The sequence below is a fragment of the Micropterus salmoides genome, unplaced genomic scaffold, assembly GCF_014851395.1.
Source record: "Micropterus salmoides isolate LMB-PRFRI ecotype aquatic unplaced genomic scaffold, ASM1485139v1 Ms_hic_scaffold_23, whole genome shotgun sequence".
NCBI classification, from domain to species: domain Eukaryota; kingdom Metazoa; phylum Chordata; class Actinopteri; order Centrarchiformes; family Centrarchidae; genus Micropterus; species Micropterus salmoides.
The window spans coordinates 19,827,363-19,849,977 of NW_024041484.1; the positions used below are offsets into that span (position 1 = coordinate 19,827,363).

The 22,615-nt window shown below is 40.9% G+C and overlaps 1 protein-coding gene across 3 annotated transcripts in view; it reads left to right on the forward strand.

Annotated features, from left to right (window-relative positions):
• ppp1r12a (protein phosphatase 1, regulatory subunit 12A) overlaps window positions 1–22,615 on the forward strand; it is a 55,978-nt gene that overhangs the window by 14,235 nt on the left and 19,128 nt on the right. For all 3 annotated transcript variants that reach the window (XM_038738662.1, XM_038738661.1, XM_038738663.1), the window contains exons 2-12: window positions 8,237–8,367; window positions 11,897–12,015; window positions 15,861–16,020; window positions 16,664–16,808; window positions 16,897–16,971; window positions 17,152–17,243; window positions 17,458–17,615; window positions 17,875–17,996; window positions 21,146–21,367; window positions 21,666–21,757; window positions 22,077–22,190. In XM_038738662.1, the coding sequence (XP_038594590.1) occupies window positions 8,237–8,367; window positions 11,897–12,015; window positions 15,861–16,020; window positions 16,664–16,808; window positions 16,897–16,971; window positions 17,152–17,243; window positions 17,458–17,615; window positions 17,875–17,996; window positions 21,146–21,367; window positions 21,666–21,757; window positions 22,077–22,190 (1,430 nt within the window). The remainder of the gene's footprint in view (window positions 1–8,236; window positions 8,368–11,896; window positions 12,016–15,860; window positions 16,021–16,663; window positions 16,809–16,896; window positions 16,972–17,151; window positions 17,244–17,457; window positions 17,616–17,874; window positions 17,997–21,145; window positions 21,368–21,665; window positions 21,758–22,076; window positions 22,191–22,615) is intronic.

Sequence of the window (22,615 nt, forward strand, 5' to 3'; positions counted from 1 at the left end):
CATATTATTTCAGGATTAGACTGGTGCATATGATGAACACTGTATTGTTTCTGTCCTAATCTACTCCATATTTATCCTCGCTGGTTTGGGGAGGTTTATTAAATTAATCTGTCGTAGTGCCTTTAATCAGCCCCACACTGGTGGAGTTAATTGACAAATGTGTGAAGTGGGAGATGTGTACATGGTAGGGATGCAACAATTACCGGTTTAACGGTAAACCAAAGTAAAATTCCTGACTGTTATTATTACCGTTCACATTTTAATTACCATGATAACGGTGTACAGTTAACCACGTTATTATAATCTCACTGCAAACACTGTCCGGTGTCTCCAAGAAGCAGGCACGCATTTGCAGAATGCAACATGGCTTTGTTTGGGTCAATGACAACACGGCGGAAGACAACGCTGCAGAGTCTTTTCAGTCACTCTGAAGTCTGGTCGTATTTTAGTTTTTATGAGTGCGCTGAGGAAAACTTGTTTGAAGAAAATAACCTTACAGTGAATGCAGGGTGAGTTAATTTTTAGCTTTGGTTTGTCTGTCTGACTTGCTAACAGCGTGTAAACTGAAGCTCTCAGTGTTGCTGCTCTTGTAAAAACTCTACACGTTGTTCTGTTGCTCTGTGCGTCGTGTGTCGGCAGTCTATTCGTCCACTGCACATGATAACACCTGAGGCAGTTTAGTCAACCAACCAGCATATCTAGAAACGCTACAGATTCCTCTGTATTTGTCAGTTTTTGGGCTCATTGCAGTTACTGTCACTGTCTTCTAAAGACTTACTTGTTTTCATGCAATTGTCCACAGGATCATTGCATTACCTATAAAATATTAAATCTTGATGGTGCACACTTAGATGATTTTCATATGTTTACAAAAGGTATTTGCTACATTTTTATAATACCGTGATAAATTTGGTCACTATAATCATGATATGAACTTTTCATACGGTTTCATCCCTAGTACATGGTCCTGCTTTACCTTTCTGTCTTAGGAATTTCTTGGCCAAGTGTAGCTCTAGTCTTTTGAAATGTCTGAACGAGACAACGCTGCCTGTGTGTGTATAGATATAGAGATATAGATGGATATCTATAGATATATATCAAGCATTTATGACTACTGTTTATCTAGCAAGGTATGGTCTGGGGACATGTTTGCCTAGGCCAACAGTATGTTTTCTAGTTTTAACGCCATGTGTATTTTGTACGTGTCACATTTTCCTTAGGATGCTTCACATTAACTCTGGCTGGCTTAGGGTAGGTTTCTCTTTCCTGATGTTTCATAAAGTGCCACTTGAGGCCAGTTCTTTCTTGACAAATACAGGCTCTCCTTCAATAGACGTCTGGCCGATGTTTATTTTAATGTGCTCCCATCAGCGTACACTAGCTCATAAACACAGAAGACACATTTTGTGATTTAGAGATAATGTTTTGAGGAGTTGGGGAAAGAACATGGTAGGAGCAGTCCTGCATTGTGAAATAAGATGCTAAGTGGTCTGTCACAACCTCAAGGATCAAATAAGGCTCTGCTGAAGCGTTGCAGTGGATCCTGCTGCACTGCATATTCCTAAATATAAACATTAGATTGTCTGTGGTATTATGTTTCCACTTTACAGCACTGTTAAATGTGACAAGATTCATCTGATGTAAAGTAAGTTCAGTCTTTCAGAGCTTTCTCCCTGTTAATATGCCTTTTATTTTATCCCCCCCCCCCCAACGCCTGCGATCTGTGGATTATGGATTTTCGTCAGATTGGACCTTTGACTCCCGTTGACAACAGTTCAGATATATATATTTTTTTTTAAGCTTCAATTAATTTCTAATTAGTGATATTTTCACTGCTTTTCTTGCTCCACTGCTAACCACATCCCACAAAGCCTAATGGATAAACAAAGTGGTTTCAGAATCTGTCCACAGAATATAAATTAAACCGTATCGATCAATCAAATGGAGCATCCTGTATCCATTGATTTGGTTAGTAGTTTTTTGCGGTTACGTCAACTTCCCAGAAGCCTCTGTTTCCATTAGAGAGGTCCTTTTTATCAGAAGGGCTGGCAAGGACTCATCCTGTAGTCCTGCCTGGCAAACTGACAGGATACATCAAGTGATATCTAACGTGCACATAGTGTTCAGCCAGTCAGTATTTCTTACTCATTGCAACAGCCTTGGCTTTCTCAGCTCTAATCTGTGTGTGACTTTGTAACTTCAACAATGAATTAAAATCATAGATCAACATATGGAGCAGATCTTAGGATCATTAAAAGGATTCATGCACAGCAAGTACTAATCTTGCATTACAGTAAATGTATCATCCCAATGGAAAGCTCAACCTAAAATGTTTTCAAGAGCAGGCATTTTATTTAGATTTGTCATCGTCCTTTTGCTGAGTATTGCGTCTCTTGTATCTGTATGACTTTGTATTCAGGTTTAGCAGGCATTTTGGGTATTATGTAATTGTATTGTGATAAAAAAACACATTTGTACCTTTAGGTTTGGTTTATTTCATGTCTTTGTCTTACCCTTCTTTTTTATACTATGTAGTGCCATACACCTTATTGCCTTCATGCTTGACAATGCCTCGTCTCTTCTCTCCCTCTCAGACACACTGGCCAAACAGGTTTAAATGGCAATGTATGAGTGAGTCACTGCATGTCTGAATGTTTCTGCTCGAGCACAGGTTCTATACTATGTGTCATATGGGGGCTGATTATGATGTGTGAGTCTTAATATATCTTTGGCATAACCTCAGTTTTCCTTGGATCTACCTCCTTTACTCTGTCTGAGTCACTCAGTCTGCCTGCTGTTGGGCATAAAATATTTTGTCCCTTAGATTTATTTATATTAATATATAATGAACCACAGATTTAGATGTTGGTGCATTGTGGGTTTGCAAAAGTCCACACTTTCCCGCTTACGTTACTGCTCCTCTGTACATTTTTGTCTATTGGTTGAGGAGTGTGTTATCCCCCATCAGCAGTACATACAGAGGAGCCATGCTATTGAAATAAAAGATAAGGGATACAATGGTACTTTCTGTTCACTCTCCTTCCTTTCTCCTGCCCCTCTGGCCTCTACATCTTGCAGACTCTTGATGAATAGTGTCACACTGGCACCTGCCAGCCACAGACAATTACAGCCATTAAGGGATTACCTTTGTTGGGCTCCAATAACTGCTGGGAGGAGCCAGCAGAGGAAGGTGACGCACTGAAGAGGGAGGTCCCAGCCAGCCCTGTGTTGCCTTGAGGGGCTTGTTTCCATTCTTGGAGAAGAAGACTTTGAAGAGATAATAATAAGTGTGTGGTGAATGACTGAGGGGGAGAATTTAGATGAGTATGGACAGTTTTCAGATGAAAGTCAGAGAGCTGTAACAATCCTTCTTGTTTTTTCAGTTCCATGTAAATTTTCAGCAGTCGCACATGAAAAGCATTACATGTAAGAGGCACCTGATACACCAAGTCAAGTCTGACTGATTAAATGCTACACATCGCCTGACATTTTGTTAAAAGTTGCACTTAAACACTGCAAAGACTACAGCTGACGGCCCTGTAACAGTATTCTTTGCATTTTGTCATCATGTTTGGCCTTTTGCTTGTGAGAGGAGAAAACAGGCTTTGGTTGGTTTAATGAAACATGAAGGACAGAGGGGTTGGGGAGAGAGCATATTTTAATCATATTGGCAAATTAATTAGCTGGTGTTCAAGCTGTGCTCTAGTCATAAATACCAGTAAAAATAAGGAGTTGGTAATCTGCAATAATAACATCCCACTTTGCCTAAACATTAATGACTGCCCTGTTGACATTGTGGAGGACTTTAAATACTTAGGCACCCTACTTGATAGTAGATTGACTTTTACAGCAAACTCTGACTATATCTGTAAAAAGGCTATGCAACGTATGTATTTGTTGAGGAAGTTGAACAGCTTCTCTGTAAGCGAAAATACCCTAGAGTTGGTCTAGAGAAATCTTGTGGAGAGTGTTCTCACGTACAACATATCAACATGGTATGGTAATCTTGGGATTGTGAATATGGCTGGGAAAATCATACGTAAACCACAGAGACAGAGTGAGATATGTGCTCCACTGCAGGCAGAAAGCACAAAGAATTGTGGGGGATCCTTCACATCCCCTGTTTGCTGAATTTGACAAGATCGCATCAGGAAGGCGTTATAGGGTACCCAGGGCAACAAAAAAGTTATTTAAAAATGATTTTATACCGTGCGCAATTGCTTTGATAAATTCATTAGAGATAACCGGTGGACTTGAAGCTCCTATTGGTTTCTGTGTTGAAATGTATTGGTCGTATGTGTCCTGTGTTATGTGTATTTGATGTTTTTAATGAACCTGGTGAAGCCAAAGGCAAGTTTCTAGAAATGGATAATAAAGATTTATCTTATCTTAGAGTCACTGATTCAAAAAGTCAACAGTCAATCAGATAGCTCGTTTTCACTTACTGCCTTGGTTGACAATTCAACACGCTCAGTCAGCTGGCGATGAGGGCCCACTGGCGCCACTTGTCTTCATTTGAATCCCACAACGAAGCAGAATGCATTATAATGAATCTCTGGAGGACAGGCACACCAGCAACATGGAGACACATGAATGTGACCAAAAAGTTTGATTGCCTGTGAAAAATATCCTCCTGTTCCCTTGTAGGAGAAAAACATGACGATTTGTTACATGATAGCAGAGTTAATGTTATTGCTACCAATATGATGATGGTGATATATAAAGCTATATACAAGGACTGGCCTTGACGTTTGAATTAATCTAGCAGCTATATCCTGTTTAGAAGTCTTGGGTGTCCTGATCCTTGATTTTAAAGCCATAAACCTCAGGTCGGCTTTTGTTTACATCACCAAATTGCGGGCTTGGATGGGAAACGCAAGTTGTATTTTGTTAGGACAGTGTAGCCACATCATTTGTACGTGATGGTTGACATCTACACACCCCCTTGAGAGTGACGTTTCGTTGGTGTTATATCTTGCTTTGTTGTCTGCCCTGTAACGAAGTCAGATGAACTCAGTCTGTTTAAAAAGTCCTTCTGCACCTGGAGAAACTCTATGCCTGAGCACCCACACACACAACCAAACCACACACACATACACACACACACACACGAGATAAGCCTAGTGAGGCCTTTGCAGGCACTCTTCAACTCTGGCCATGTACGGCGTTGTAAACGGCCCAAATTTGGACAAGGATTCCAGCCAGATAGTCGTGTGCCCTGAACGTGAGGCTGCTGTGTGTTCGTGTGCATCTGTTTCCCTTGTCAACGCTTTTGTTGTCATAGCAACCCAGGGGAGAGAGCGAGACAATCCAGGCGCTGTGTTCAATGATGGGGGGTGGAGGGTTTGGGTGGCAAAGTTTGGTTTTGATGTGGTGGTTATTATTGTGGATTTCATGGGGACTGGTAATTTAGTATAATGTCTTTAAATCAGTGAATGTGTGACTCCACTTCATAACTGAGTATTTTGCTTAGCGTGTGGGAGATCCTGAAGACTACTTGCTGTGTTTTCCACTTGAGGACTTAGTGTCTGACCGCTGCTTTGAAGGTCACCTTGTTTGTGTCTTTGATGTGAGGTAGCTTCTTAACCTCAGGGCCTCTGTGTGTCCTAAATGAGAAGTGCACTGTGGGCTCTCCATTGCTGCTTTCCCTCTCTCTTTTTGGATGTTGAGCAGAAATGTGACCTCCTTGACAGCTTGCTCCCTCTCAGGCATGTGGCCAAGTACAGCTGCTGTTGCTCTGGCTTTGTGTGTATGTTATGCTTTTTTCTTTTTTTTACATTAATTATACAAGTTTATCCATCGAACAAGATCTTACAAAATATGTATTCGATTATCTACACCCAAATTTGAGAAGTTCCAACTGTTTGGATGAAGTGGCCTAGTGGTTAGCAGTATTGCCAAACAGTAACATGGTCCTGGGTAGGCATTTCATTGTGTGACACATTTCACAGTGGTGCAAGTTCTTGGCAGAACATTGCCAAAATAGACAAAAAAGGTATTTTGGGGGTCATTGTCTACTTCATTAGATTAGAGATGAGAGACAGAGAGAGTTGATGACATGCGACAAAGGTCCATGGCCGGACTGTGGGGAAGCTACAATTGTATGGGTTGTCTCTTAAAGTGGTCATATTATGCTCATTTTAAGGTTCATAATTTTATTTAGGGCTTGTACCACAATAGGTTTACATGGTTTAATTTTCAAAAAAACACCGTATTTTGTCCGTACGTTAACAGTACCGTGATATGATTTTTTGGCCGTATCGCCCAGCCCTACATGTTATATCAGTTTGCACTGACATAAGATCTGGAGTTGTTCCCCGGGCGCTGCACAGCGGCTGCCCACTGCTCCCTTGAGGTATGGGTTAAATGTAGAGGATGAATTATGCAAAATGTATGTGACAAATAAAAGTACAAAATTGTTTTAAAGTAAAGTAGGGTGCTTTGGTTCAGCTGTACATTTCAGAGTAGTAAGTTAATAATTTGTAACAAACAGGTCTTTCCTACATAAAGTTTTAAATGTGCACTTAATCACGGGAATAATTTATGTCCATTGACTGCCTAACATTTTGTAGGGAGGGTGGGGGTGAGGGGAGGAAGCGATCGGATATCTTGTCACTGTGTGTGCAGCAATTGAATGTTTTTCTCCACCTGTGTTTGCCTGTTTGTGTGTGCCTGAGTAGCTGCTAGGCGAGCATGATGACGTGTGTTACAAAGTGATGCCGATAGTTTACGGACTACAGACTGGACTACAAACATTTTCAGGCAGATCAGGAGCAGTGTTTTCTGTTGGAGAAGGTCCATCCTTTGGGGGGAACTTTGCGCTTTTTCACTTTGCAAACCTATTACATGCACAAAAAAGATAACACAATAAAGGAAAGGGAAAAAGGCCAAAAACATAAAATGACCTAGGCTACCAGATTTTCCCCGAAGACTGACATTGCATTTGTTCAATTTGTTCAACAATTTAATTTATCATACAGAAATTCATAGTTTTTAAACAAAATAAAAACATTAACAAAACATAACCCTCAACGTTTTTATTGCTTACAAAACCTCACGTCTAATAACATAGTCAAGTTCAGGCCTGTAACAAAACCGAAAATAAGCCCACCCTGGTTCAAATTCTACTTCAAAATGTAGGTAAAATAACAGCATCTCCCACTTCATGAGTCAGAAGATCTTAAAATAGATATCGCCCACTTTCAGCTGCTATTTATTTCTGTGGGTATCACTTTTGTTTTCGCTGTCATCTGTCATACATGTTTGGTTTGCTGCGCTGGGGGCTTTCAGAAAAGGGTTAAACAACATTATGGACGATGTGCAGAAAATTTGCCTGGTGCATGCTAAGCACCCATTTTGTTATCTGCCTTGATCTCCCTTGGGACAGTCTGGGTTGTGCCAATGATTATCAAACGTCCATGATATGTTTGTGGGTGGTCTGCTAGTTTGCAACCCAGTGTCTTTAAGAGAAAGCTGAGACGTCTTCTGCCGAAACATTTATCCAAACTGCCAGTACCACCTGCCCTGACAAGCATAGTCTTAAGTTTGAATTTGGGCCAACTATTATATTTAATATTTTAATGTGGCATTTTAATGGCAATTTACTTGTGTTCAGATGTTCGTTTAGGTGCTCCAATTTACAAAGGAAATCCTCCTGTCCAAGAGACTGGGTTTAGATCTGTAACTTGTTCCCAGCAACTGCGATCCCAATGATTACGACAGATTAAATGAAGAGGACAAACTCACACTTGTTTTTGCTCAACCACAGATGTTGATTTAATTGAGTGATTCATCAGCTGCTCTGTGTAAGAGAAGAACGTATGGTGTTTGTGGTTATTTCAGTGGTTTGATTTATCGCACTTTAGAAAATATTCTTCTGATGTGCAATGCTGACGTTTTAAGCAAAAGCAGCTTTTGAAATTGAATTCAAATTAATTCTCTTATTTGCATAAAGTAGCAGCATATAGGCACAGCACGTCAATGCCTTCATCAGCAGTACTACGCTATGTGGTATTTCAAGCAGTCCTGCTATGTGCAGGCATTCTGGGAATGCATGTGGCAGTCTATCAGACACAGTGAAATGCTATTTCCATGCAAGACGTTTGTAACTGTAGCACGGGCCATCCTGCTACTCGCATACATATGCACATGTGCACACATACAGATACACAGGGCAGCTTCCTTGCTTCTTACAATGGCCTTACCCCCCTCCTATCTCTCTCTCCCTCTCTCTCAGGCATGCATAGATGACAATGTTGACATGGTGACTTTCCTGGTGGAGCATGGAGCCAGCATCAACCAGCCTGACAACGAGGGCTGGATCCCCCTCCACGCTGCAGCCTCCTGCGGATACCTAGACATAGCAGAGTAAGTATTGAGAGACCTGTTTACAAGGCGGTTTATTCAGTTTCTAAGAAGCAGTGATATCCGTTTCATCAGATTTGATTTCTGCAAAGTCATCCAAAGATACAAAACATCCTGTTTCGTATCTAACCTATACAAATCTTTTTTGTAACCGTAGCACTTTTCAATCTGTCAGTGTGAAACTATATGAGCAGTAAGGTCAGTAAGGGTTCTGTATAAAGTCCAGTTGATACTCTCACAATTACATTTGGATTGTCAAGCACAAAGTGACATCAGGGCTGAGTTGGTTGGGCTCCAGCTGAGGTCTGCACCGTCCTGTAGGGGACAGGAGTACCCCATTAGTGACCTCTGTCTTTATATTGGTGCTAGCAAGATTGATGTCTACTCACGATGGCCTAGTGTGTGTGTATATATACTTCCATAGCAGCACTCTGAACTGGCTCCACCTTTTTTGTAATGAAATAAACATTGTTTTGGCTCATTTCCTTTTTTAAATTCATTAACTATTCCATCATCAAGACCAGACACACGTTTACTGTAAAAATGCCCAGGGTGCCATTTCAGCAAGTATACTAGAATCAACATGCAAAGAGCCATCATTCTCAGTAGCACATAGTCCTCGTCGTGGCGCACACAATGTTAGTGACGTAATCAAATAAGAAGAGATCATTGTCAGCCACTATATCTGAAATCAGGCTCTAGAGTTGCACTGTAGTATCTTCTTGTCCCTAGTCCTTTTCAGGAAAGACTTCTCATAGGTCACAGAACACAACACAGAGATGTTATCAGATGATATTTAAAACAGGCTGAAGGAGCTCAGTTGTACACATTGTTCAGCATATTGGGAGTGTGCTGTGACCTGCTTTACTTTGTGTTACATTACAGGAACCTGGCTGCAGATTTATCTCTACTAGTGATGTTTTCCCAAAAAGTAATAAGTATAACTGGCTGTAGGAAGATAAACATGTGGCTTATGTACAAATTAGTTTCCAGGCAATTTTCTTCATGGTATTTAGGTTCTAATGTGACAGCCTTTTGAACAGTAATGTGGAGAAATCACATTTTAGTTGCTTCATTAAAAATGTCCACACACTTGTTTTTAGATCTTTTAGTCTTGTTAACTTGTGTTTGTTAACTTCTCAGACCCAGCACGCTTGTGTCCAGTAGGCCTCATGAACACAATATCAGCACAGGGCTAGTATTACTGAAAACAAGAAGTGTTTTGTTGTCACATAGTGTATGAAAAGGTCAAGTAGTTGGCCTGATATGGGTGGGTAATGGAGCTATCATGTCATAGAGAGAAACTCCGCAACCAGATGTGGGTGGTGAGCTGTCAGTAGACCCATTTTAATCCCAGCATCCTCATTCACAGTAACAGGAACTCCAAAGCACTATATCTCTAAGCCCCTGGTGTCACCACAGCTGTCTAATGGTAGGGTTGGTTAAGAATCCCAGGCCACAAAGCCATCAAACCAAGGAAGGCTGACCCAAAATAGGCAGAGTAGAAAGTCCAATCAAGAAGATATAAAACTTTGAAATGTAACTAAAGTCAGACAGTTGCCATTTGGGGGGGGGGTGGGATCATGAGCACTGAGCCTGTTTCAAGTGGTGTGTTGGCCTAATGAGAAGGGCCTGAGTCTCACCGCATCTTTAATTGGAAGCAGCTGAAGTCAAGATGTTGAACTGTTAAAAATGTCTTGAATCTACTGGAGGGAGAAAAAGATATAAAGTGTTAAATATTTCTTTAGGGTGTTTATTCCAGGTCGTTCATGCTTTCACATGTAAAGGGATATGCAGACAAAGACTGTTTAAATTGAATGTTTTGATAGCTTTTAATTAAATCATATATAAAAATAAAGATTTATGCCAATTTTATTGGTTAAATCCTCAATCTGCGAAATTATTTCCTCCAAAAGGGGGGGAAAAAAACTAAACCACTTAATTATCTGTATTACATAAAAGCCACCCCACTTACCACTAATATCTTCAGCATTCCTCACAACTGTCAGGGTTTTATCAGGTGACACATTAATGTTTTGTACTGTAGGCTTGGCCATTAGGAGAAGATTTTTTTTGTCAAGCTCTTATCACAGTGTAAAAACACTGACATTGAGAATCCCTACTGTGTTGTGACAAACTTCTCAGTTTGACTTTCTGTTGAGTGCTCCTTTTGCATAGTAATTACGCTTCACAGATTTGCAACTTTCAGTTACACGTACAACTATTTTAAGCTGCTCGAGTTGTTACTGGAGCCTGAAAACAATATATCTATAATAAGCTAATACTGGGCACATGTTGGTCAACAACTACTAAGAAACTGCAGAACAGAAATGCCCGAGATAATGTCTGAGGGACTTTGGAAACGGTGTCACCATTACATAGTTTGGCACCGGAGAGTACTGAAAAGTTTGTTTTCTAACTCTAAATGTTCTGCTAAATACATATCTTTACAATTCATTAATAACCACTTTTAAGGGATTCTAAGGAAAAGATTTATGCTATAAAACCGGCTAGAGGCCAGTGTTTGGTTTATTGTAAACCTCAAATATCAGTATTGGCTGCAAAAATCCAGCATCAGGCTATAATGACAACACTGTCATGGGATACAGTAGACATATTGCATAAAGTAAACTGCCTCCTCATTTGATAGGGATACTTTTTTTTTTAAACTTAAGTGAGCTCCACTTTGACATCTCATGTCTTGTTTGGAGACCACCTGGCAGATGCTAGAAGTCCTCTACTACTAAGCATTTAATTGGTAGCAATGAATGCTTCGATTGGATCTGTAGTTGCAGTTATGTACTGTAAGATGAACTGGGCGGTAGTTTAGTGTCAAACCCTGGAGAGTAGTAAACAACTAAGCCGTCTGGATTTGTGCCACTCCTTATCCAGATACCTCCTTTTCTTTTATTATTTAGGTGTGTCATGTTCACGTTGTTTGCATAACTTGAGGAAGACCCTCATGTCATATAAACACATTGTGTGACTTAGGCGCCTTGACTTTTCAGCGCTTACTTACTTGAACATATACCATGGTTATTAACCTTTGTCCTGTTGTGTGAGCTGAACACCAGTAAAAGACTTTGCATTATACTCTTGTCTCTATGGACCTTTCCCTCCATTTGGGTATTTCTTTCCCGCTCAGGATTTGTTATGGAAGAACATTCATATTAGCACACGTCTTTTTTTAGCACCAAAGAATAAAAGAGGAACAAGTTTTAAGATTTTGCAACAGATGGGAGGAGTAATTGGTGAATATAACATATATAATTAGGCCTACAGGTGTCTGGAAGATGTGACTGGTAAAACAGGAGATGCAGACTATGGTACAGTGCCGTACGTGCCATTACGCAGCTCCTGTCCTTCAACTGCCTATATATCTCCTTTTGTTTTCGTGCCATCAGAGGCCAGGGTTTAACCTCAAACAAAAATCAGTTGGACTATTTCAAAATATTTGAAAATTTTAAAAGGTTGTTTATATAAATATCATCTTGGTTCAAACCTAAAATTTTTGTGCGTGCTGTTGTTGCAGGTATCTCATCAGCCAGGGTGCCAATGTAGGCGTTGTAAACAGCGAAGGTGAGACACCTCTGGACATTGCTGAAGAGGAGGCAATGGAGGAGCTCCTGCAGAATGAGATCAACAGACAAGGTAATGTATTGTAGACATCTTGAACTCTACAGTGCTGTCCATATTAGACTACTGGGTCATCCTGTCCCAACGCAAAAATGCCACTGTAAAAATGTACTGCTCTGTTAAAGTGTCAAGTGAATTTGAACTGCTGATGTACTGTAACTAATATAGCCTTGGCCAAAAGGTTATGTAATGTTAATGCAAAAAGAAAGAAGTGGAGACAGAACAATGCTGGGGTTTAGTGTTGAAATCAATATTTGGTGTATAATATAACTATGTGCACTCTGTTTTCCCTGGACAGATGTTACAAAGTCAACCTAAAAGCAGACTATAAGATTAAAAGTTATTGAGATCACTTATAAGCATGCAGAACAATAATAAAATGTTGTGAAGAAGTTTCTAGTGTTATCATGTACTCGAGCTTAATCATATCTAGAAACAATCATGACGTGTTAAGCATGTTAATGGCAGCATTGCTAGTAGGGGCCCTAAGTGTATTTCATGCATGTATGAGTATGTTATCAAATAGAATCTCATCAAGTGTCTGTTACCTGCTGTTTTTCACTTGCTTGCTTGAGGGAAAACTTGCATAATATAGAAAAGTGATCCAGCTGTGTTGTGAGCACTCATGTGATGATTCAAAACTGAAAAGTCGAGTCTTTCTATTTCTGGCCAGGGCATTCTTGAGATGATGAAAGGCCCTCCCCTATGGTGAGAGGCCATGCACAGACGTGTTAACTGGCCCCAGGCCAGAGGGGTGCTCCTCAGCTCAAATTCACTAATAAAGGTTGGCTGGCTTTCCCTTCTCTGTGGCACCAGTTGCCATTTTTTAAGCAAGCTTTACATTCTCACATTTTACTACATGTGTTTGCATGCATAGTGAAATCCTGCGTTCATAGCCACGGCCATTTTAGTTTACAGTAAGGTGTGAAATGCAAGTCGTGCGCAGGTTGCCTTGTCAGTACATGCATCTATCAGTAGCCCTATTAGAAATATATATGAAAAGCTTGTGGACAGGGTCAGAAGATGCACAGTCTCCATGTCATATACTGCATACGGTCTCCACTGTCTTGGCTTACACTGCTTTTAAGCATAGTGTGCATTAAATTAATGTGTATATAGTCTAGTATCTCTAGCAAGAAAAAAGGCTGTCTTTAAGCTGTCACTTTCTTGACAGTATTTAAGTCAAGGTCCAAGTGTTTGAAACACATGGCATCCTGTGATAATTACACCCAGAGTGCTGTTTGCATGTCACGCTCCTGGACCGTGTTATATAATGGCGGTGAGACATGCACCCACCCGAACCTCAAGCATCCCTGCCAGCGGCAGATGTCAGCTTTGATTTGCCAATGCCTGATAGATGTGCTGCCTGCTTCTGAGCATTCACACACTGCCTCATCTAAGATCCATCACTAATCTTCATTTACCATGCTCATAACTTCAGAGCCAAACTACTGAATATGTTTTTATTATGTGGACATTATGTATTCAAGGTTGAGCCTTACTTATTTATTCATTAATGCAGACTAGCTTAAAACTGCTTTCAAGAGAAAACTCAGCTGAGAAAAGTGAATTTGCAGTGATCCTGGCCTCAGGGCAGCTGCAGACAATCCACAGCTCAGTTCTCTGTGCTGGCGGCATTATGCAACTAGCTGTTGTGTAATGCTTCTGTATGTTTGTAATGTGATTTTCTCCCCTCAAAGAGATACTAGTCATGGGGTTAAACTTGTTAGCAAGCTGCCATGGTTTCCCCTTGGCAGGGATAACCTCTAGATCTTCTCCTAGACCCTGATTGAGTCAAGTGACTGGACAGCCCTGCCACCCTTCTTCCTTTCTCCGTCAGCTGCCTCATCAGGGCTGCTTCCTGTCCTTGTAACTGAAGGTGGCTGATCTCAGAATTTGTTTTAACTCTCACACACTCCCTGGTGCTGAGAGGACATAGAGGATTGGGCTAGCAGCAGTTTCCTCTCTGCACCTTTCTTTTGACTTTTCTAAAAAGCCAGTAACTATACATGCCTCTGAGGATCCTTGCGTCTGTGCTTGCGTCAGGTTAGATTTCAGTGAATGTTTCATTTTGGCTTTGACACGCTGTTGGTATATTGTCAGTGAGGTGAAGGGGAGGCAAGTCCTTTTTAGGTCTTTAGGATTTTTTTTTATCTTTATCTTTTCAGTGTTCAGGTAGAAGATGTGCTGTTCTCTTATAAAAACTCAACTTTGAACTGTTGCCAACTCTTCCACTGGGCTCTCATTCCGTATTCCTACTTAGAGGCCATTAGGCTCCCTGCTTTTTATAGACACAGTGTAGGCTACTTCCCAAGAGATCACGGGACGTTGCCCTACCTGGCTGCCCTAAGAAAGTGTAGGTTAATTTTCCTCCGTAGGGAATGTGCACTGTGTTTTCTCTTACGTCAAGTTGGGCTGGATTTACATGATAGAAATAGAGTTGCACAGCACTTACCTCGTGATGTTCTTTTAATGCCAAAAAGACCATGCCTTTTGATCACATATTTCAGTCTTAATCCTTTTTATAATGTCTATAGTATGTCATTGTTTAGCTTAAGTTATGCTAAGAGTTAGTTTGTAAAAAGATTACTGGCTTTACTGTCCATCCAACCATAGCAGGACAAAGTGGTCCAGTCCCTGTCCCAAGTTACTTGGTTTGAAATGTATCAAATGAAACTTGAAATGCAGTCAAACATAAACCCAGACACTGAGTCATCTTCGTCCCATTTGGTTTCCCTTTCTTAGACCTCAGTTCACCGATAATCCTCATAATGAGCAACAGGTCGAGTTTTTAAAAGAGGCAGAATATTAGTTTCCTTGCATAATTTAAGCCTGTGGTGCGTGTGATTTCCATTGACATTTAAGGCTTGTAGTCAAAATAAAAGTTATGGAGCAAAAGGCATAAAGCCAGGTGTCTTTGTGACTTTGTTTGGGAATGGAGTGTCCTCTTATTGCTTTACAGATCTGCTTGTGCTTTACCCTGAGGGCTAAACCTCTGGGTAAAGTCAAACTTTCAGACATAGATGTCTTCTTTTATCGGTTTTAAAAACTTGAGGCAATCTTAAAGCATTTTAGGGTGTCATGGCATGAGTGATGATTTATCCTTTGGAATAGAACAAGATCAGCTGAAGTTTTGGGTCCTATACCAGGGCACTTTTTAAATCACTTCTTTATGAAGTTTAACACGGTTAATGCTCAGCTGACGAGTCTACTACTCATGCAGCAGTGCATGTCAGATCGTCTCGTGGTCCAACTAGGTGTCGTCAAGACAATACAGGCCTGTTTTCACTGCTGCATTGTATGCTGCTTATAGCTTAGACGTATTGACCCTCTTAAGATGACTGAGGCCTGTGTGTTTGCAGCCACTATTTCATTGTCAAATTGACAGAATATTGGCACAAAACTGTTTGCTAAAGCAGAACAAGTGCTTTACAATGCCCTCTAGTGTTTAGAGAGGTTGCCAGAATGATGTAATGTCTATTATTCCTCTGTAGAACCTTAAACGCATTGGATGACATTAATAAAAGTACAGGAGTGTGTGGGTTGAATCGTGTGTAACAGACTTGTTGTAGCTATGATTATTGTCACATTTTCATGTCATTAAATATGCAAAGATTTATCTCATGGCTACGGATTGAAATAATGTCTGTTACTGTAATCCATAGTCACAAACTTATGTAACATCAAATACATATGTTTCTCCAGATTTAAGACAAGTAGAACTCATAATAAATACCTCGATGTAATTGTGCTCCGTTGTCATTCCTCCATTCTCTGGGTTCAGTGTTACAGCTGGCAGCAGTAGCAGGTAATCATTCGGTGCCACTCTGACAGCAGCAGTCTCTTCTGTCACTTACCAGGGGTGGATATCGAGGCAGCCCGGAAAGAGGAGGAGCGGGTGATGCTGAGGGACGCCCGGCAGTGGCTCAACAGCGGCCAGATCCAAGATGTCCGGCACGCCAAGTCCGGAGGAACGTCACTTCATGTAGCTGCTGCGAAGGGATACGCAGAGGTTTTAAAGTAAGCAGTGGTTTTGATTTCACAGGTAGTAGAATCATTTATTGCTCGTTGTTACATAAAGCCTTTCCTTTATGTTACGTTGTATAAAAGACTATTAATAGTCAAGACAGTGGTGAGGCCTAGCACCGTGCTTTTTCTTTGCTAATGCCAAACATAACTTGGTCTCTGTATCTTGTCAGTGCGTTATCCGACCCTGCATCTGTAGGCTGTTAATACGGCTACACAGCTCGAGGAAAGGAACTGCAGCCGCCTGTCCATCTGGTCTGGGAATTCAGCCAGCGTACTCTACTGCCATAGATAGTGCTAAGATCTCTGATTTTTAGCGCAACAAACATATACAAGCCAGGAATCTAAATGTTTTCCTCATCATGGCAGAATTATGGGTGAAAATATTAGAGTTTAGCTGACGTCACCCTGCTCTTGCTCAGTGACAACAACTTTCAGAATACGTGTCCGTGTGTTTAGGGGGTGGACTATGCATCACAGATATCTGACCTGGGGTTATAATGCTGACGCACTTCTCAAAGCCTGGACACTGGCAGCACCTTGAAAGATTAGTTTACAGAATCGAATCTGAGAAAAAAAGATTTGCTAATTCTAAGTCTCTCCTCCCTTTCCAACTCCCCACTCTTTCCATGTGCAGGCTTTTAATCCAAGCAGGGTATGATGTAAATATTAAGGACTATGATGGCTGGACTCCTCTACATGCAGCAGCACACTGGGGCAAAGAGGAGGCATGTAGGATACTGGTGGAGAATCTATGTGACATGGACCTCATTAATAAAATGGTGAGTAACAAGTACTGTCGTAGAGTCCTGTCATTAAATTCTGTGCAATCCATATTTTAGAACTTTTTATTTTATTGCTTTCCCTCAGGGCCAGACAGCTTTGGATGTAGCCGACGAAGATGTTCTGGGATACTTAGAAGAACTACAAAAGAAACAAAAGCTGGTAAGTTGATGTGACCCATATCTACACCAAACAACTTATTCAGCTGTTTTAATGGTGGATACATTTGAAGGTGTTTTGTAAAAAATTTTATATATATAAAATTAGTGGAAGCCTGTGATTGAGTGGGAATGTGTGAATCATCTTCAATAACATTCATTGTGTCTTTCCCCTTTATTGCAGCTGATGAGTGTGGAGAAAGACGTTAAGAAATCTCCTTTGATTGAAACAACAACCACCGGGGATAACAACCAGTCACTGAAACCACTCAATAGGTAAATACCTTGAAAAAATAATCAACAGAAACTGCCTACTGAATGTGTGAGCGTTATTAAGCCACCTATAGCTCAGACATAACTAATTAAACTTCTGTAGGTTTAAAATATTTTATTTTGTATCTTTGGCTTGTATTCTCTCTTGTAGCTCAAAATGCTGTACTACACTGATGCTGTAGTTCTCTACTAATGGTGTCAAATGTGTGTTTTGCAGCAAAGAAACACTGCTTCTGGAGCCAGAAAAGAGCGCCCCACGCATAGACACCTTAGAACCGGAGAAGGTGGATGAAGAAGAGGATGGGAAGAAGGACGAATCAAGCTGCTCCAGTGAGGAAGAGGATGATGAAGATTCGGAGTCGGAGACTGAAGCAGGTACTGTGTGTGTGACTTATTTTAGACTTGTTGTGGTATCACTAAATCAGGTCAAAACAAAAGAATTTCGGTTAAATGTCTCGCATACAAATTTGATTCTGCCTACTCTTTTTCTTGTGGTCAAACGTCACCATCTAAATTTGTTTTCCATACTGCAGTTATGTTCTGACTTTTTAAAACACATTTTCCAGAATTGTTTTTTATTATTAATTGTTAATTGACGCAAACAACTAATACTTTTTCTTTTTGACCCTGCCAGACAAGAGCAAGCCTTCAGCATCAGTGAGCAACAACACAGCGCCCACCCCGACCACAGTCACCGTGTCATCTCCAACTAGCCCAACCAACCAGGTGACGACCCCCACTTCACCGGTAAAGAAGGTACGACCTGGTGGACAAGTGGTATTTATTATCCTGCCGTGTGCAGACAGCTGCCATGTTACTGGCAAAAAAAAAAAAAATCAAATAGGACACGTTTCACTCAAATTAGGAAGCAGTTGATGGGTTTTAGAAAAGGCCTTTGAGGAAATTAAATGCAGCATTGCCATGATGCAATCATGTCCCTATTCTACCCTCTAGTCACTTCAGGTAGTAACTACACCTCCTCTGTTGCACTAAGCCAGTGCAACTTTGCTTTACTGAGAGATGTTGGTGCCTCATTATGTACACAAATCTGTAAAATTATCTATTTGGGTTTTCCTCCCCCTTGAACACAAACCTAATTTCACAGCCGGCTGACGATACTGGGGGATTACATAAATGATTTTGCAGTTCATACTCCAGGCCATCACAGAAATAGTTGTTCCTGGTTGTGATTTGTTCTTCGCGTCGCAGCACAATGAGCAGACGAAGCGAACACGTCACACAGGCCGTGAGAATGACAGTTACGAGCAATTTTTGGTGGAGTTTAACAAACATGGCAACAGGCTGTACAGTGGGGATGATTGGTGGCCAATTCTGGATAATGTTAACGGTTTACTATATGCCTGTTGGATACCAGGAGCCTGGAATTTATAGAGCACTGGATTGGGTTGGTTGTTAAGAATAAAACTAGAAAGTGTTCCATGGTAGTGTTTTCCCACTTTTGAGTCTGCTGCCCTCTGCTGGCAAATTGAGGCCAAGCATTTAACCATAGTGAACCTGGTCAACCTTTCCAAGGGCACGTCTGCTTCCTTCAGGCCACTGGTTCAAACAAATACTTAATGTGGCATCATTTTTAACTGTTAGAAAGGTACTTTGAGTTTTTTTGTGTGGCATTCAGAAAAGCTGTGATACTCATTTCCAAGTCTGTGATATCAGATACCACCTACAGAATGCATCATCATTTCACACTCAAGAATGCAGCCTAAATTAGAGGGTACATTTTACAGTGTCCTCTCTCTTTCTGAATTTGCACCCTTTAGTCTATGGCCTGTAATCAGTGGCCACATATCTTTTACACTTTCTAAATGTTGCTTCTTTTGTTGCATTGTTATTGTTGTTCCAATCTTTCTTTGAAGCCTAGTGCTCACACATCACAGTGTCTTCTGTCTAACAAGAGTGAGCAAAACATTAACAATGTCCGGTTTTGACACTACCAAATGTTTGTGGGATCTGACACTCCAATTTGAACATTAATAAATAATAACAATAATTAAACCGGTTTGGCAGTAGGCATTGTGTGGTGTGACTAGGCCTTAAAAAAATCTGTCCTACCATAAAGTGTTTCTTTTGCTGCTGCTTCTGTCTTATTCTGGCCTTTTCTCTGTCTCAACCTCTCTGTCCTCCTCCATGCCCTCCCTCCCCCCGTGTCTTTCTCATCCTGGGCTCTTGACTTGGTTGGCTTTAGTTTGATTGTATTACTCCCCTCATGCCTGTGGCGGAGCCAGGCTGTCCTGCATTGTGGCGTCAAGGCTTGCGCAAAACAGGCATTTCTCTAGTGCCAAAAAAACCTATGGTGAGGCATTGGTGTGCACCAGAGTTGTTCTCTCATCCTACATGCACCTGTGCACTGACAAAGTACTTAACACCCCCTTAACCACCCTGACCCAATCCAAGTGATGCTGATTGAACCTACTGCTGACTTTCACTCATCAACCCTACATTGTGTTGTTTTCACTTGTAATCAACAAATGAACTGTACTGATGGTGCTTTCACCCCGTGTCTGTGTTGCTTCTGTGTTTTGTTTAGTTGCTTGTCTTTTGAGAGTTTGTTTTAAAAATGTATATGTGGCCAGACCTGAAAACTATCAGACCCTAAAATCCCAACTATTTTAATTACTCTTTTACCACCTATTGTACAAGAGCATAGCATAATTATCGTGTTTTAAGAATAGCATTTACTCTGGGATAACTTTTAGAGTCTGGTAGTGGTAGTAGTGGATGTGATCAAACACATTAACAAGCATGTCCTTCAGAAATGTCCTCTTAATGGTCGACTTAATAGATTACATCAATACGTCGACTAACGTAATGCAAGTCGACGTATTTACGTAATCTACTACGCATCGCTGCGTCCGGTGTTAATGGGATTCTGGGACAAGCTCCAGCTACATGACGTCGCCTTCGACCGTCTAAAGTTCGGGAGTATTTTAGACGGACACTCAACAACGTGGTGCTCTATGAGCTCTGTGAACTGGAAGTAGCTTCATGAACACATGAAAAAGTACACGTGCGAAAGTATCCCGGAGCACTGACGGCACCACCGCAAATCTTGTTTACTTTCTGTCTCCACACAAGCACGGCACAGTATCAGCAAGAGGACACATAGCCCGTTAAAATGTATTTTAAGTGTTTTTTCATCGCCTTCATGTTAAAAGTAATTTCTGCACTGCTGCTGTCATGGTAACGTAAGGTTACACCGTGTGTCATCTAACGTTCAGCCGTTTCATATTTTCGGTTTATTTAATGGTCACATACGAGCGAGAAAATGGCTGAAATTAACATTACAGACAATCTGTGAGTGTCTGTAGTCTGTAATCCTTTCAGTTGTTTTCTTTGTCCCACACTGATGCAGAAATACATTTGGTTATACGTATACTGCATTACTCAACATTGTAATAAATCCATATCAGAAACATTTAAAGTTTTAAGTAAAGTAGCCTAATTAATGTCTGTTGTTGTTATTATCACAACACATCAGTGACAAGGAAATTTCATTCATTTTAAGATATGCTACTATTGTCGTCATTCTTATGTGCTTCATCAGGATAGTTGAATAAAATACTGATTTATTGATTAGACATGTTTTTGATATTTATTTAAATTGGTATATTAGTCGTGTAATAAGCAACTTTTTTTTCCTTTAGAATACACACTTAGTCGTTACATTAATCGACTAATTGAAAAAATAACGTTAGATTAATCGACTTGAAAAATAATCGTTATGTACAGCCCTAATTTAAACATAAAAATTGCAGCGTATTGAGATTAATCCAAAATGTTTGACCTGATTGACTTGTGTGTTGATGACTAAAAATCTAATTTACCGTCTGTGTATTTATAAATGGTTAACTTTGTACTCTAAACCGCTCCCCCTTCCTCCCTTTCAGGTCCCTCAGCCTGCTGGAAAGGCCTCAACTAAAGTGGAGGATGATAGGAAGGACGAATCGCCAGCATCGTGGCGGCTGGGTTTGAGGAAGACGGGCAGCTATGGGGCTCTGGCAGAGATCACAGCTACCAAGGAGGCTCAGAAGGAGAAAGACACAACTGGGGTGATGCGCTCAGCCTCGAGCCCTCGCCTGTCGTCCTCCCTGGACAATAAAGATAAAGAGGTCAACAGTCACATGGTCACATCCTTTATTTTTTCAGTCTCTTAGACCATTGGGACAATAGGATGTCCCGAGTGATTTTCCAGCTGGCTACATTATAAATGTATGAATGAATTTGAAAAGGAAGAAATCGTTTATATTTAGGCTTGATGCGGCCATGACCTGCTTTTTGTAAGAGCTCAATTAGGCCTGAAAAGGCACCCTAGATGGTTTTTAATAGTAAATAAAGTTTGTAGGGATATTTGACAGCTGTTCCATGGATGGTCACTAATATGGGTCCTATTTATTCCTCTGTCTCCAGGAAAAAGATAAAGGGACCCGGCTTGCCTATGTGGCCCCTACCATCCCCAGGAGACTGGCCAGTACTTCAGACATTGATGAGAAGGAAAACAGGTGAAGCCTTTGAGCCAAGTAGCTCTGTGCAAACATGCATTGGCATGAGCGGCTCCTGCTGCCCACTGATGTGTGTTGCAGGCAAAAGACCTCAATGCTCTGCATGGTGTGTGTGGCCATAAGGAACTGCCTTAATTAGTTTGTTGTGTCGTGCAGCAATGGATTTGGTAGACTTGAAAATCACTAGGAAAATGGTGGATTTCAAAGTGGGTAGAGTTAGGTTTAATGAAAGACTACTACTTTTATCAGCACATATCTAGTCTCTGTCAGTATCTGTTAATGAAAGCCTGGGGTACAATTGTAGCATTTGGTTCCCCAGGGACTCTACTTCTCTGATACGTAGTGGCTCATACACTCGGCGACGCTGGGATGACGACCTGAAGAACAGCGAAGGAAGCGCCTCCACCAACCGAACCCCCAGCTATCAGCGCAGGTTAGCGTCTGCTGCGAAATAAATCTCTGCCAAACTTGTCATCTCATCATCAGATTTCTGTTCCATCTGATGTGTGTATATATGTATGTATATATAATATTTTATGAGGTTGAGCTGGCATAGCTGTGGAACTACTACAAGTGTGTAGACAGCATCGAGAGTTGTTTATCAATCATCTGTACATTTTGCTTTGATTATGTCATCAAAAGCTTCCACGCACAGCAGCAGCTACTGAGAAAGCCATGCCGAGCAGCCCAAATGCCTTTCTCTATCACTGCCACAGAGTCTGTTGCATGACTGTACCTGTCCTGTCAGGTTGTTGTGCCACTGAGTTTGCAATGCATTACTTTTAAAAAGCCTGTCTGTCCCAGAGATAAATCATATTCCCAGGTTTGATCGTGGCACAAAACCTAGACATGGATTTA